Source organism: Protopterus annectens, chromosome 9.part0 (assembly GCF_019279795.1).
Source record: "Protopterus annectens isolate FY-2018-M chromosome 9.part0, PAN1.0, whole genome shotgun sequence".
Lineage (NCBI taxonomy): Eukaryota > Metazoa > Chordata > Ceratodontiformes > Protopteridae > Protopterus > Protopterus annectens.
In genome coordinates, this window is record NC_056743.1 from 849,906,408 (window position 1) to 849,922,736 (window position 16,329).

At 39.8% G+C, this 16,329-nt stretch overlaps 1 protein-coding gene across 2 annotated transcripts in view; it reads right to left on the minus strand.

Annotated features, from left to right (window-relative positions):
• LOC122811594 (heme-binding protein 2-like) overlaps positions 1–15,717 on the minus strand; it is an 81,793-nt gene extending 66,076 nt beyond the window's left edge. The window contains exons 1-2 of one of the 2 annotated variants that reach the window (XM_044083546.1): positions 15,646–15,717; positions 10,319–10,440 (exon numbers count right to left, since the gene is read on the minus strand). In XM_044083546.1, the coding sequence (XP_043939481.1) occupies positions 10,319–10,389 (71 nt within the window). In that variant the 5' untranslated portion in view covers positions 10,390–10,440; positions 15,646–15,717. Of the gene's footprint in view, positions 1–10,318; positions 10,441–15,587 lie in introns of both variants that reach the window. The other variant, XM_044083545.1, reaches the window with a different exon arrangement.
• Between the last annotated feature and the right edge of the window lie 612 nt (positions 15,718–16,329).

Below are 16,329 nucleotides of genomic sequence, written 5' to 3' on the forward strand. Positions count from 1 at the left end.
CTATTTCCCCAAGGACCTTCTGCATATCTGTCCTTTCAGGTACCTCTGAGCTGCCATTGCAATGACTTCCATGTTGAGGGATTATGTCTCCTTATACAGTACCCATGTAGAGTTGTCTACTAGTATGCATATCATGGTGGGGGTATATGTACAGGTATGTGCCCTGCCAAAGATATCATGTGTTCATGCTTTCACAGGTTCTTATGGTAGATGGACCAGCATAATGGATCAGCACATAATTGATATCTACAAGTTTCACGTGGCTAGCAATGATGTCAGTGTGTACATGGCACAGTCCAATGACACACTGGTACTGTCTGTAATACCACCATGGAAAGGCCCATCCATGTCACCATAATCCTAGGTCCCTGTGGAGGTAGAAGTTGAAACCACATCATCACCACTGCAAGGTGGCACTCCTGTAACAGTGAGCCCTGCCCAAGTTCCTGATGAGTTCACAATACACAGTCTCTGATAGTCACACTGCCTCTGACAAACACATTCTTATTGTAGGGAAGAGATGGGTATTCTATTTCCAACATAACTCCATATCAGTCCCTAAAGGGTACAACATTTGGATTTGTTAGTTGGTGACCCAGTCACAAAAACTGCTATAAACAGAGCTGTGGCAATTGTGAGCCTGCTCTGTAGTTTGTGGTGATGTACAACACCTGCACAATGATATGGAGTACAGGGACATAGTGCTGCTGCTGCCACCGGCTAAGTCTGCCATGGCAAAGGTGGCCTCCATGGATGCTTTGATGGGACATACTGATCTGCTGCAAGATATGCGATGCTTGGCTGTAAGTAGGTTGAGATGCAAGGTGACTGGGCACATGCCGCACCTGCATACACTTCAAAGATGACTACTGAGACAACTTCACTGTCAGCTATGGCCACACAGCCTGACACACCTGTCCATTTGTGGTTACAGGGTTGTGTATGGTTATTTTACTTGGGTCAATACCTGTGACCCCTAAACAGGCTGCTTTCAAATGTTCACATAATACTACTCTTGCATTATCACCTGCAGGTACATGCAGTGCTTCATCTGCTTGTGGCCATTGTCCTAATCATGGACAATGCAGCTCTATTGTATCATAATATGGGACACCCCATCAGGATGCACTCACTCAATTTCATAGTTCTACACTTTCCCTACCACAGGCCTCCATGAGCTCAGAGACTACATTCTAAAACAGTAGACATTCCCAATGGTTACAACATTGCAGCTCAACCCCACCAGTGGAGAAGAGGATCCCAGCCTCCCCACAACCTCCTCAGACAGTAAGTTGCTACTGGATTCACTTTTGTTGATATACCCCATATGACAGCAGCTGTCACTGTCTCCCCACCAACCACCTGTGCAAGTGATGACAAGTTTTGACTGTGTTCTGCCCACCCCCTATCCACCGTGAATATGGTTATGCTTAATGCACAACATGGCCAGTCCACACACTGCCTTCTATAACTTAGATGTGATAATAAATGCATTATTTTATTCCATAGTTGTGGACCAGACACTTTCTCTTTATCGGTACCACAATGTATTATGTCCCCCTCCACCCCCCACATGTTCCAGTTCTGTTCCTACTACTATGCTAAACTTTGCTGGAATATTTCTCAGTTGTTGTAACTGCTTATGCAATGCCATGTTATGCAGCATGATGCACACCTCAAAGATGATGCTGCAGATGTCCAGTGCATATTACAGCTCCTAACCTGATGTGTCCAGGTAGCAGAAGCATTCCTTCAATTGTCCAAAACCCACACACAAAAATATTACATGTTCTGGCATGAACTGTGTTGTATACCATCTCTGCCATGCTCCAGGGTTACAGATGGGCAAAGTTTATCTAGCATCACCTACAACATACAACATTCATATTATTATATGTGGCCTGGTCCCTGGTTCCAGGTTATGTTTGTGTGTATACTGTCTTGTGTAACCCAACTATGTATACACCAATTGCATAGATATCCCTGTGTGAAGGCCATCTGCATGAACTGGTGGAATAGGTCAGAGGTCCACTATTTATGTGAATCATGAAAACTGTCAGGATGATACAGAGACCTGACAGCTGAGTGAGCAGAAGCCCTTTCTATTGATGGCAAAGTGTGTGCAATCTATGGCTCTCAGGATCTCAGAAATTGGTTGTGGTGTAAAATGCTAACACAATGGAAGTTCCCTCCCCTACAGTCTTTGGGAAACAGATGTGGTCTCATCTATATGCTGGAGCATGCTGTTGAGGAGCTGTTGTAGTATACACGAGACTGATACTTATCATGTGCCTCATGTGCTGCCCTTACATCACTGAAAAGTCTTTTTGATGATTAATACTACACATACCTTTGTGTCCACTGGGATAGGATTCCACCCATCCCACTTTTCAGCTTGTGGGTGACATAGTTCACCTAGTTCTCACATGGTCTCCCTCACCACCTAGTATTGCTCCACAATCTACTAGCCGATTAGATGTTGGAACATAAAGTGCAGATGGTCTTCCCCAACATTGCAAGTGGCTGCAAATAGCTTTGATGTTGGTCACTAATGCATACTGTACTGTTCAGTCATGCCCACTACTGCTCCTAACATATTCACCATACTCATTAAAACTCTCCAGTCTTCAGAATAAGATTGCACTGTGACACAGTGCACCTGTTTTTTGTGCTTCCGAATTACTCTGCTATGTTTGATACCATTATTTGCATAATCTATGTGCTTCATTTGCATGGGATTCTTCACTTTCATACCATTATACAATCAATCGCATTAACTACATACTGCAGTATTTTCACAGTGCTATCTATGTCTGTGAGTCACACACATCCTGCACGTTGATGCCACCTGTACTAATTTCTGCTGTGCATTGCTCTACACATCTACGAATCCCAGCCACAGCTTTTTTTAGTAAAGAGGCCGGCTTGCTTCCAGGTAAAGGTGTTCCCATTCTAACATTAGAAGAAAGTTTACCTCTAATTGCATGTAACTCACATACAGATAGAAACTTGATCCAAGCCACTCATGGGCAATTCCTCCATAAATGAATATTACTGCATGTAATTATCTTCTGTGCAAACTGCCGGCCAGTCTCCTGCAGGGTGAAATCTATGATATGCTACCTGAAACTTAAGTCACTAAAACTCACTTACTGCCTCCCAGGTTCTCTTGTTTTAAAACTTGGTCTAGGATTCTATGTGCATCTGCCTTTCTTGTAGTACAGTCTCTGGAATGCAATGACAAAACCTTTGTTAATCAAACTCCAGAACTATGCAGAGTTCTTCCAGTCACCCTCCACAGCACTGTGTTCTTTAAATATATTGTTTATCAACTAAAAAACAACTTTTTGAGGAAATACATGTGACTGAAACACCCATGTTACTTGATTAAACCAATCTTAGAAGTCATGGCCCACTTTGACTGGTCCTTTCTACCTACTCTCCCTGTGATCTAGATGATCACGTGAATAATGAGTACTTTAATTGCATAATATATATTATTTCTATTCTAACTTGTATAATATTACCTCAGTGAGATTTTATTGGCCTTTGCCAATGCAGCTGTTCATAGCTGAAAAATCTGTTTACCTGTAAAACAAAAAATAAAATAATGTGGTGTGCTATATACAAGATTAAAGTTTTATAGTGCTATATACAAGATTAAAGTTTTATAACCTGGAGCCTAGCCTGTGTCCATTTTTTGTTGTTACATCAAAACTAGTTGCAAAGGAAAATTAGGTACTGGGACATACCTGGCAGGCTTTTTCTTCAAAAACCTACAACTTGTCTTATAGCAGATGAGTGAAACTGCCATATCCCGACATCTGATGATTCGTACTACATAAGCACCATCCCAAAACATCACATAGGAAACGTTGTTGGCTATTTATGATCACACTTTCTGCCAGTCAGCCCTGAAAAGTTGGCATGGGCAGTACATACAGGTTGCACATGGACAGTACACACAGAGGTGTGGGAAAGGGGATTAGGATGGTGCAAAGCTGTGGAGCACATGACAGATGCCCTGATATGAGAAAGAGGCAGTGAGGTGCACCTGGGAGGATTTGAAATAGTTGAAATTTCAGAAAGTATTTTATTTTAACAAAGTACATAGGGTGCACACAGGAGTTATTTAAAAGCAAGTGCATGTATATAGGAAACCCCTGTGAAAGTTATGCAGAACATGAACGCATTCAGTGGAGCATGCTAGCAGATCAGTTCCAGTACGCACATCCAGTGACTAAAGGGGGATAACAAGGGAAGAGGGATCACTGCACACAGGTGTAGGTAAATGTGTGGGGATATCGAGGCCAATATGTAATAAAGAGCACCAAAACTGATGGGAGGAGACATCATAAAGCAGCCATGTAACCACACATACACGTGTTACAACCTGAGGATGTGTGCAACAGCTGTTAGATTACTGCCAGCATCACCACAACAACATGCAGCCAGCACCCATTTCAGGTGTTAATCCCTGGAAACACAAGGGGCATGTGCTGTGGAAAGGGGTGCCACTTCACAAATGGTTTCCCTTAGCTTGCACACTTCAACTCCCCTGCCAAGTGTATAATAGTACCTCTATGGATAGCTGCTGGTGTCTCAACAGTGTCTTAAGTCAGTGGTGTCACACCTTAACTATATTTAGTGTGCAGGGAAATCTGATATACATCAGCTCTGCACCATTCCAAAATCTGAGTGGGTATGTGGGGAGAATATGTAGAATGGTGCCATGATGTAGCCCATGCCATTTCTTACATCTGTAATATAATGCTCTTCCAGAAAACATAACAGGCCCATAGCCTCATGGGAAAACTCTTCTTTGATTGTATTGCACGATCTCTGATGGTTCTATTGGCCAGGTAGCTTAGGACAAGACATTTCCAGACCTGTTACATGAGTGTGGGTCATTGTTCTGTAAGGCTGAATGCTGCTGAACCTGAACCTGTCACATAATCTTAGCAGAATGAAATCTACATCTGTTGCGGCAGGCATCATGGAAAGCTGGCTGTACAGAATTTGTGGCTGACTTTTAGAACTCATGAATTTGAAGCTAAATTGCAGGTCTGCCTTCTATGCTCTGTCCATCAAAGCGGTCAGCATCGCAGTGCGTATAGTTTCAGACTTGCTGGCCATCAGACAATCTGCTAGTGTTATGTTATATTATGGTGTCTCTCCATTAGTCCTACAAAGCCACGTATAGAATATAGCTTTCGGGTGCTACAAAGCCATATATGGAATACAATTAACACATCATATCGCTTTTTGTGGGGTAGATTTTGTCCATTAGCAGTAACTTTGTAGCTGATATAAACAAACAAAAAGAACGCCTTGGACCACGGTCTTCTCCTCTATAGTATCAAACACCAAAATCACAGAGCGCCAGTGAAATTAATGCTTTTATTCACCAAGAAAAAATAAAATACATGCGTTTTCGTCCTACATACAGGACTTCATCAGACAACCATTTTTGACTTAAAAAGCCCTTTAAATAATCTCTAAGTCACCTGTTTAATTGTTAATCCAATGAAATACATCTCCTTCAAATTGAACTGACAAATCTCCCTTTACATCTCATGAATATTAATGCCTACTCTCTGAAAGTGTCTTGTGCTAAACTTGATCATTCCACATCATTTATTTATATAAATAATTTGAATTAAAATAAATATAATAAACATTCATAAATAATTTACTAATAAATTACTGTAAAACATCTCATTAATAATATCTTAAATAAGTTAGTTTAAAAACTCAGGTATGTGAAGACTATATATTTATTTCTTGTGTGTGTGTCAATGAAGATTTCCTTAAACCTATATTTCATCAGGGGGTCTAGAATGACCAGTTGGGACTATGATTTCGAAGTAGAGTGTAAAGTTTTAGAAAAAATGTTCTTGGAACGTGGTTATCCTGCAGAATTTATTAGTAAAATAAGGAATGAAGTGGAAAAAGGAAGGCAGGAGAGATTTAAGCCAATTTTGGGGAGAGGGGTCAATAATGAGAATCAAAATGATGTCAACAAGAACAAAATAGGTCAACAAACATATAAAAAAAGTTTAGTAGTAGAATACAATGCTTCCAATAGGAAAGTAAAGGAATTTTTAAATAGGGAATGGAATAAATTCTCCGCTTTGACGGACATGGAAGAGATTACCAAAATGGAACCAAAAGTAGTTTATAGAAACTCTTGTAGCCTAAAAAATTTGATGGAAAGGAATGGACATAGTAAAAATAAAGGGAATAGAAATAAAGTAGGAACATATAAGTGTGGCAGGTGCCACCAATGTTCGTACATTATAAACAGGGGAGAAGTATATATTGAAAGCAGAATGAGATGGTTAGGTAGTAAGGGTTTTTTTAACTGTGATAGTAGAGGGGTCGTGTATCTTGTTATCTGTCAGACCTGTCAGTCTTTTTATGTAGGGAAGACAGAAAGACAACTGAAAAGAAGGATATACGAACATTCTTATGATATCACAAAAAAGAAAAACACAAATGCATTGTATAGGCATTCTATTTCCTGCATTAAATTTAAATATGAATTTTTTGTTCTGGATCAAGTTAAACCAGACATTAGAGGTGGCCTGTGGGAAGAAATATTAGAAAGTAGGGAGCTTTGGTGGCAGGTCAACCTCGATGCAGGAAATAAACCAGGAATGCATGATTTTATATCAATTTCTTCTCTGTTGAAATTATAGGCTAATAACATTTGATAAACTCAAACATGTAATTCTTTAAAATGAACACCAGATGGGGGTAGAATACATATGAAATATAGGTTTAAGGAAATCTTCATTGACACACACACACAAGAAATAAATATATAGTCTTCACATACCTGAGTTTTTAAACTAACTTATTTAAGATATTATTAATGAGATGTTTTACAGTAATTTATTAGTAAATTATTTATGAATGTTTATTATATTTATTTTAATTCAAATTATTTATATAAATAAATGATGTGGAATGATCAAGTTTAGCACAAGACACTTTCAGAGAGTAGGCATTAATATTCATGAGATGTAAAGGGAGATTTGTCAGTTCAATTTGAAGGAGATGTATTTCACTGGATTAACAATTAAACAGGTGACTTAGAGATTATTTAAAGGGCTTTTTAAGTCAAAAATGGTTGTGAATGCTGCTGAACCTGAACCTGTCACATAATCTTAGCAGAATGAAATCTACATCTGTTGCGCAGGCATCATGGAAAGCTGGCTGTACAGAATTTGTGGCTGACTTTTAGAACTCATGAATTTGAAGCTAAATTGCAGGTCTGCCTTCTATGCTCTGTCCATCAAAGCGGTCAGCATCGCAGTGCGTATAGTTTCAGACTTGCTGGCCATCAGACATTCTTTTTGTTATGTTTATTATGGTGTTTTAGTCCTGCCGTTATAGAATTAACACATCATATCGCTTTTTGTGGGGTAGATTTTGTCCATTAGCAGTAGCTTTGTAGCTGATATATCCATCGGGTTATCCACCACTGTCAGCAGTAACAGCATGATAGAATCTTCTTCTCTCTGAACAGCCCAGGGTAGGAATCTCTCACTCCACTATAATGGGTCGAAGTCCTTTAGCATTGCCAAAGTATCTGAATAGTATGTGCTGGCAGACTTCCTATGGTGTCCCATTCACTGATAAAGTGTGTGCTTCATGAGCAGATGCACCATCACCTCCTCTGTTAGTTGCTGCTTCATGACCTGCAGTATAACACATGGGTTATCTCAGCTGATGCTAGCCTCCCACACATCTCATAGTTTTCTTTTTGCAAGATTTCCCTCCATTTCCAACACACGTTATTAAAATAGCTAGTCCTTTGCACTTTCTGTTGAGTTTCTAAACAGCACCAGTCTTTCACCTCTAACTTGCTCCCTTGTATGCAAGTATCACTCACAAGACATGTTTTTCTTCTCTGCAGCACCATAAGCAGATATACAGAATCCACAATTCTTAATGGCACACTGACATACAGGTCCAGCTCTTCAGGAAAAGTACTATGCTGTGATATGGTGGGCACAAACCCCAAAAAGCAGAATGATGAACTGCTCCTCATGCTGAGTCTTACACATTCCCTGTCGAATGCTCAAAAATATTCTTAAGGGTATGCCACACTTTCATTGTTATACTTTTTATTCTCCATAGGCCCAAGATCCTTTTAAATCCCTTTACTATGCTGTCTTAAGGAGACCGTGCCCTTGTTACACTGCACACAGATGCTGACACATCAACTTCCACATATAGGAAATCTGTGCTGCAGGACGTTCTTACCACCCCCAGTACAGTGTCCTAAGTTCTCCATGTCAGAGATGTCCCCTCCTAGTACCAGCGTTCATATTATTGCAGTGGACCACACCAAAGGGTCACATGTGAGCAGAGGACAAGAGCCACAGCCTTTGCTTGCCCTGCGGTATACTGACACATCTAATGCCTACGATGGGTGCCGGACAAAGGATGGCTGGTTATGATAGGGTGACCCTGCTATGGGGACAATGGACTATTAGAATTGCTGTGTGTCTGCACACTAGGGCTAAACATGCTGTTCACATAGGCTACACCAGGATGGGGAGGGTCCACAGGATACATGGAACCTATCCATCCACTATTACCAATGTGGATCTCTTCAGGTATGCATGTCAGTGGCATGTACATGATGTTTAGTGTAGTGCTGCCTGTCACCATGTAGCCAGCTGGATGTATATCACTGGTTGAGTGGTCATGACATTCAGTGCACTACTCATATTTGGCATTGTCCCTATATATGGTAATGCCAGATGGAACCTTTGCTACCTACTGTCTAGGATGAGATGTAGTGTGGTCACATTGTTCTTGGTTATATGCCTGTGAACCTGCTTTGTTATATTGTGTTCCTGACTCTCCTGCTATAAGATGCATCTTATGGCTACTGTTGCAATCCTGAGTCATGGGCATTGCTTGGGGGTGATTCTCTGGTCATTCTTTCCTCTACTGTACTGATGGTCACAAACAAAGGGCACCCAGCAGCTGCTACAATACAGGCAACCATCAGCTGCCCATCCTTTTGGGTGCACTTACATAGTATTCAACATGGTATTGATGCACCCTTCTAACTTTACTCTTGCTAATTAATATAAGGAGGTCCTATATGTAATTCACTTAGGTCAGTTGTATTGCAGACTGTAAAGTGGTGTGTGTTCCAGATCTGCCCTTACCTGTCTACTGTATCTCATTCTGAGGACCTGCCTCTCATGCTGTTATGCAATGTAAAGGTGTGCCCACTTTCATTGTTATACTTTGCTTTGCATTATCTATAGTAAACAGCACTGATCGTATTACTTCATCGACAGACCTGTCTGCAAGTATGGAGTAATGGCTCTGTTCCACAGTTCCTCATACCGATCTACATCATGCAAGACAGTGCTCCACAGTTTGGAGCCAGAAGGTTGAGAGCTTTAAATCTACATGTATTACAGTTAGAGTGGTTACATCTGGTTCAAACATAGGCTGACATTCTCACATTGGTAACACTGAGCTGCAATGCAATGTATGTGAAGTCACATATACTGTGCACAACCTTGCTGCCTTCTGAGCCCATACTTATTGTGTGCTTTGCCTGTCTATCTTTAAACTCTCTGTAAACTGAACTTTTTCCTGCATCATGAGGGAAGAACATTGGACTGATGTTGTACCCATAATGTGCATTACCTGCGCATACATAAACTGTTTGTGAATTCCTGCAGCAGCTATATATTCTGCCTATGTTCCATTTCTGACCCTTAACTGTCATGTGATTCTGCAGTGGATGGCTTGTAAAGAATCACATAGACTGTTTTAAGTAAATCGACTGGGGACTTGCTGGGCGCCATCATAATGGAAGTAGATGTTTCAATATAGAAGATGCATTTTGTGTTCTGCTATAAATTATACAATGTGTTATAATAATGTATATTCCAGCATTACAAATGCCATTGTGGAAGCATATGTGTGCATACTGTTTAGAATGCTATCAATTCTGTATTATTTTGCCAGATAGGTCTAGGCTTTGGCTAAAAAAAATAATTTAGTTCAGTGAACCATTTGATCAAAAAAGAAAAGTAAGAATCCGGATATTTGGAGTAGTATGAGAGGTTGGAATCTGCTGGTTGTACTTACCAGTGGAATAGATGGGTAAGTACTGAATCACAGGCTACTTATGAAAGTCTGGTACTAGTAAGTGCATGTTTATACTGTGTATGTGCAAGACATTCATGTTACAAAGAGAATTAGCATCCAGTGCATCTCTACTCATTGAAAACTCAGCAAAATTAATTCTCAACCTTCTCTTCTAATGTCTTACCTTTCACCAAATGTGTCCAAGAAGGAGTTCATGAAGATAATGAACATAAAAGCAGCAATCATATTTGCCATCTGGTAGGTTACTAAAGAAAGTATTCCTGGTGGTGTGCTAAAGAAAGAATTCTAGGAAGGAGAAAAAACAGAAATGCGTTTAAAATATTGCTATTCAACACATTTGAAAACAAGATGAAACTAAGAGATAACATATATTCCTGTTAAGCAGGGCACAAACATACACACACACACACACACACACACACACACACACACACACACACACACACACACACACACACACACACACACACACACACACACACAGACAGACACACACACACACAGACACACACACACACACACACACACACACACACACACACACACACACACACACACACACACACACACACACACACACACAGACACACACACACACACACACACACACACACACATACACACACACACACACACACACAGATACAGACACACAGACACACACAGATACAGACACACACAGACACACACATACACATACACAGACACACACCCACAAAGACACAGACACACATACACACACAGACACAGACACACATACAAACACAGACACAGACACACACAGATACAGACACACACACACACACACACACACACACACACACACACACACACACACAGACACACACACACACACACACACACAGACACACACACACACACACACACACACACACACACACACACACACACAGATACAGACACACACACAGACATAGACACACAGGCACAAACACACAGACATACATACACACACACACACACACACACACACACACACACAGACACACACAGACACACACACACACAGACACACACACACAGACACACACACACACACAGACACACACAGACACAGACACACACACAGACACACACAGACACAGACACACACACACACACACAGAGACAGACAGACAGACACACACACACAGACACACGCACACACACACAGACACACACACAGACACACACACAGGCACACACAGACATAGACACAGACACAGACACACACACACACACACACACACACACACAGACACACACAGACACACACACACAGACACACACAGACACACAGACACACACACACACACACACACACACACACACACACACACACACACACACACACACACACACACACACACACACACACAGACACACACACACAGACACACACACACACACACACACACACACACACACACACACACACACACACACACACACACACACACACACACACACACACACACACACACACACACACACAGTCTCTGTCTCATACTATGAAAGTTTGAGAGTGTGTGTGAATCTGTGTGCATGCAGGGGTTGGGGAAATCATCTTTTAGAAATGCTTACATTCAGAACTGTGTTTTTGACTACATGATGCTACAGTAAGTCTCATCTTTTGAACCACAGCAATAAAGGGCACATATGATTGCACTGATTTTCTTAAAAAATTACCACAGATTTGACAAATATATCTATCAAGGAAGCCATGGTTAAAATTTACAAGTTTCAAAATTTAACAGTTCAACTATTAAGACTTTTGCAATCTTTATACGAGCACAATTTAGTAAAATGAATATATACTCCTTCCTAATGAAATGTTAAATTGAACCCTGTCAAAATTAGGTTCACAAAATCCAATTTATGAACCCAAACTCTCGCAGAGATATTGTTTCTGCAGCAATGCACACCAGCTTTACTTAAAGTGCTAGTACATTTATATATTTATTTGTTTGGGGTTTAACTTCAGAGAGGCAAACGTATACACGTACATGTGCTTTATTTAGTTAACATTTGTTAATTAGATAAATGTGCTGGGCCCATCCAAAGACACTTTTCAGCCATGAACCAGTCCACAAAGGAGTAAATAATATGGGAGGGAACCATAGTACCACTAGCAAAACATGCAAACTCCACACAACCAGTAACCAGAAGTCAGGATTGAACTCTAGACCTATTTGAGCAACCATGTATGGGTCTATATCTATTTATTGAAGGTTCATTCCCACGAACCTTCATTCATCAAACCATGTACAGCAAACGTTCACTTCTGCAAACATTCAGCTCAATTAATTACTTTCCCAAGGAAAGTAATGATTTGCCCAGCATTCGGACTGTCATACAAAGCACAGTATTTCAAACCCACCCACCCCTAACAATATATACCAATTTCGAGAGCTCACTACAGTGGGGAAAAGGGCAAATTCCTGACACTGGGCAAGTCATTCGTTGAAGTGAACTTTCTCAGAAGTGAACATTAGCAGTACATGGTTCGATGAACGAAGGTTCATGGAAATGATCCTTTGATAAAGTAATATAGACCCACCATGCCTACCAGTTAGCAATTTGCTCATATATTTGTAGCGTTTTGTATTACTTTTATTAGTTTTATCAATAATTAAGATTTTTTTTTGCAGTGGATTAATATTTAAGTGCCCACCCCATTACATATTAGCTGTGCTCCTGAGTATCCACCAAATCTACTGTTAGCTTTGCCTTTGAAGCACCCATACATTCACCAGCAGGCCATTCACCTTTGACAGTAGTCTAAGGTCACACTGGTAAAGGAACAAGTCTGCTGTAAAAGCTGCCAGTTTGAAGCTGTCCACGTATCTGCTATACTGTCAACACATCTCTCAACTGTCCAGAATTTTGCAGAACTTCCAGATATTTACTTCACATTTTTGGTCTATTCCTCATACAATTTGTGGTTTTCTGGCAAATCATTAGGGACCAAAGTCACTAAAAATTTCAGACATTTGAGTTTCAGACTCCATGTCCTTGACAACAGTGCTAATGCAAAACCTGTTACTCTAACAACTTTCTAAGAGCAATATTTAAAACGTGTCCCTGATTTTGGACCCTTGGCCCCCCCCCCCTCATTATTTTGGCTTTGTCCAGGTTGAGAGCTATGACTGTCACACAAAAGAAAGGGAGAAATTAGGAAGAGATACAACTAAGAATATATAAAAATGTCTAAAAATGTATACATTGTTTTTCAAGTGTACTATCTTTCACGTTTTATTTTGAACCTGTCAGTATGTCTGAACTAATAATTATGTTGCACTACTACAATACGGTTATTCTTCTTACATTAATGCCTGCATACTTCTGTTATCTTAGAATTATTAAAAATGATGGGGGAATGTAACGATGTCAAGGTTACTCCTTAAAAAATACATTTAGCGTCAGTAAGCAGAGTTCATTAGCAAAATCTGAATGAAAAGTTTATGCTGTGCAGATACAAGCATATTACTGTTAAGTTGTAAATATCAGGGTTTAATGATGGCAATTCATTGACATAGCATTAATGCTACTTCTTGGAGTACACTAACTTAGCTGGAATAACAGATTTACAAGTTTCAAGGGCTCACATAGAGAAGGGTTGAAATGGATTCTTCTTTTGAGATTATCCCACTGTTAGGACGTGTGTTCAACTAAAACAGAGTGTCAGGTTTAAATTCAATACATGCAATTCACAGATTTTAAATTTATAAATATTGAGATTGATGTACCCCTTACCCCAAAATAAAGTGATCTTACAGTTAGCGTGTATAAGGAGAAAGGGGTGGGGTACAAGAGGGCTTTTGAAGTGTTTTGTTTTACTTTAATTTTTAACAGTTTTAAAAAATGCACCCCTTTTGTGATCACAAAACAGTCGCAGTTCTGTCATGAAGAAATTCAGATAGTGGCCAAGGACCCTTGCAGAAGTTAGCAAGAAAAGTAAAAGTAAGCAACTGCTGACCAGAACTTGTATCCTAGGGAGCATGGAGATTATCTGTATCCCAGTGTAGATTTTTACCCCGGTGGAGACCAAGAGCTAGTTCTACTCTTTTGATCTTACATTAAGAATGGGGGGGGGGGGGTGTCACACAGATGATTTTGACACTGAATCATAGTGTGCATGCATTAATATTTCTCTGCCATCTAGGTGACCTGGATACATCAGTAAGACAGAGTAGAAAGTCCCATAGTGTCCTGATGCATAATGGAAGAAGGTTCCACTCTGATACCCACAGTTCTTGTCCCTTCTTGAAATTATCTACATTAACTTAAAAGTGCATGGCAGTTCCTCCCTGAGAAGGGAAAGCCCACCTTAAAAAAGGTCAAAATGACCAGTATAAATGGACATAAATGGGTACAAAGAGTGGTGTCAATGGCTGAGCCTGAAGATGAAGACCTGGAGTAGGGGAAGGGGTGCCAAAAGAATAAAAAAGGGCACCCCAAGGAAGCTAATCAATGTATGGGATTCATTGGCAAATCTGCTTCTGTTGTACAGCTCCACTATGAAAGGTAAACCAGCAAGGAACTCCCACTAATCTGCATTATCAGGACCAGAACCCAGCTCCCAACTGCAGTAAGCCTGCAAAGACCAGCATCATTGTAAGTGCCAGTCATATGTAGAGACAGAAATCAGGAAAAGCATTAAAACAGAAATACAAGGGTCAGATGACAAATACATTATTAAATATGAGATAAACAAGAGTTAGAAAGGAAAATGATTTATAGCCTTAAGCACATGAACACCAACAAGACAACATAACAAATGTAGACACATAGTTACAGGATACACTTGTGCTTGCAGCATGCATTCAAAATGATGTGATTCGAAGAAAACAATGCCACAAACGAATCGTGTGCATGGATGTAAAATTCCGTTTCGTTTTCTTCTCTTGTTACTGTGTGACAGTAGTCAGTCTTTATATATATATATATATATATATATATATATATATATATATATATATATATATATATATATATATAATGAGTGAAACTGAATGAATAAATGAAGTCAGTATAAGGAACAATAAGTAAATATTAGAAACAGAGAGAAGACAGAGAATTGGTTATTAAAAGAAAAAATGTGGGTATTTGAGAAGGACAAAAGAGATGTGTGTTTTAAGACAAATGAAGATGGAGTTGAAGGAAGTCAAAAAGAAACAAAACATGCAGGGAAAATATTGGGAAAAGGAAGCACATGCAGTCAGGGGGAACCGGCAGAAAAATACAGGAACACAGATAAAGCAGGAATGAAAGGTAAGTGGGGGCAGTTAGGAAATGTGATGAAGGATAATGGGAAAAAAAGAAGAGGATGAAGCTGAAAGGTACAGAAAGAGAGAAAGGGGCCATCAGATCAAATAACAGATATAGAGCTTGGAGACACATTAATACAAAAAAGCTGTATATTCCCTTACCTGCACATATGCTTTCTCCCTCTGCCAGTTCTCTTATGCAACAGAACAGAAACCTTACCTTCCTTTAAATACAAGCTTTGCAAAGTGGAAGGTGGAATTTCTCCTCCTCCAACCCTTTACTAGCTGGTTGTGTAACTACTCGTTTCCTTGAACAAAAGTACGTAGGTTTGTATAAAATAGTGCTGAAAAGCAAGAATTTTTGGAAAAGTACTAGCTACTGGACTGAATGTTAAGCAAAGGTGCTGCTATCCATCTTTAACACCATTGTTATTTTGTTGTGTCCAGAAAAAATAACCGTGAACATGCTTCATAAAAAGTATAGGCTTCTGCTATTCTTGGTTGTATTCCCCTAGAACAAAAGATAACATGTAACTGTCCCATTCTATGTGCATTCATTTTATTTTCACTTTTTTCCTTTTCTTAACCCAGAAATGTTTACAAAGGTAAATGTTTTAGTGGGAACCTGGCACCTCTACCTTTATGAGGTTAACAAAAAGTGTTAGAGTATGAGCTCATAATTAACTTGATCCTGCAGTCCTAGGTTTGAATCCTTAAATCTCCATTTACCTACTTTGTGACTTTCGGCAAGTCATTTAACTAGTTAGTTGCCCATGAAAAGAGGAACTTGTGATGAGTAGGTTTACTTGGCTATTAATTAAAATAAAATATCCTTGCAGATAATGGACCATAGCAATGCAACATTCTCATCGCAGCTAACACCCTACTGATCTTAAGAGCGCAT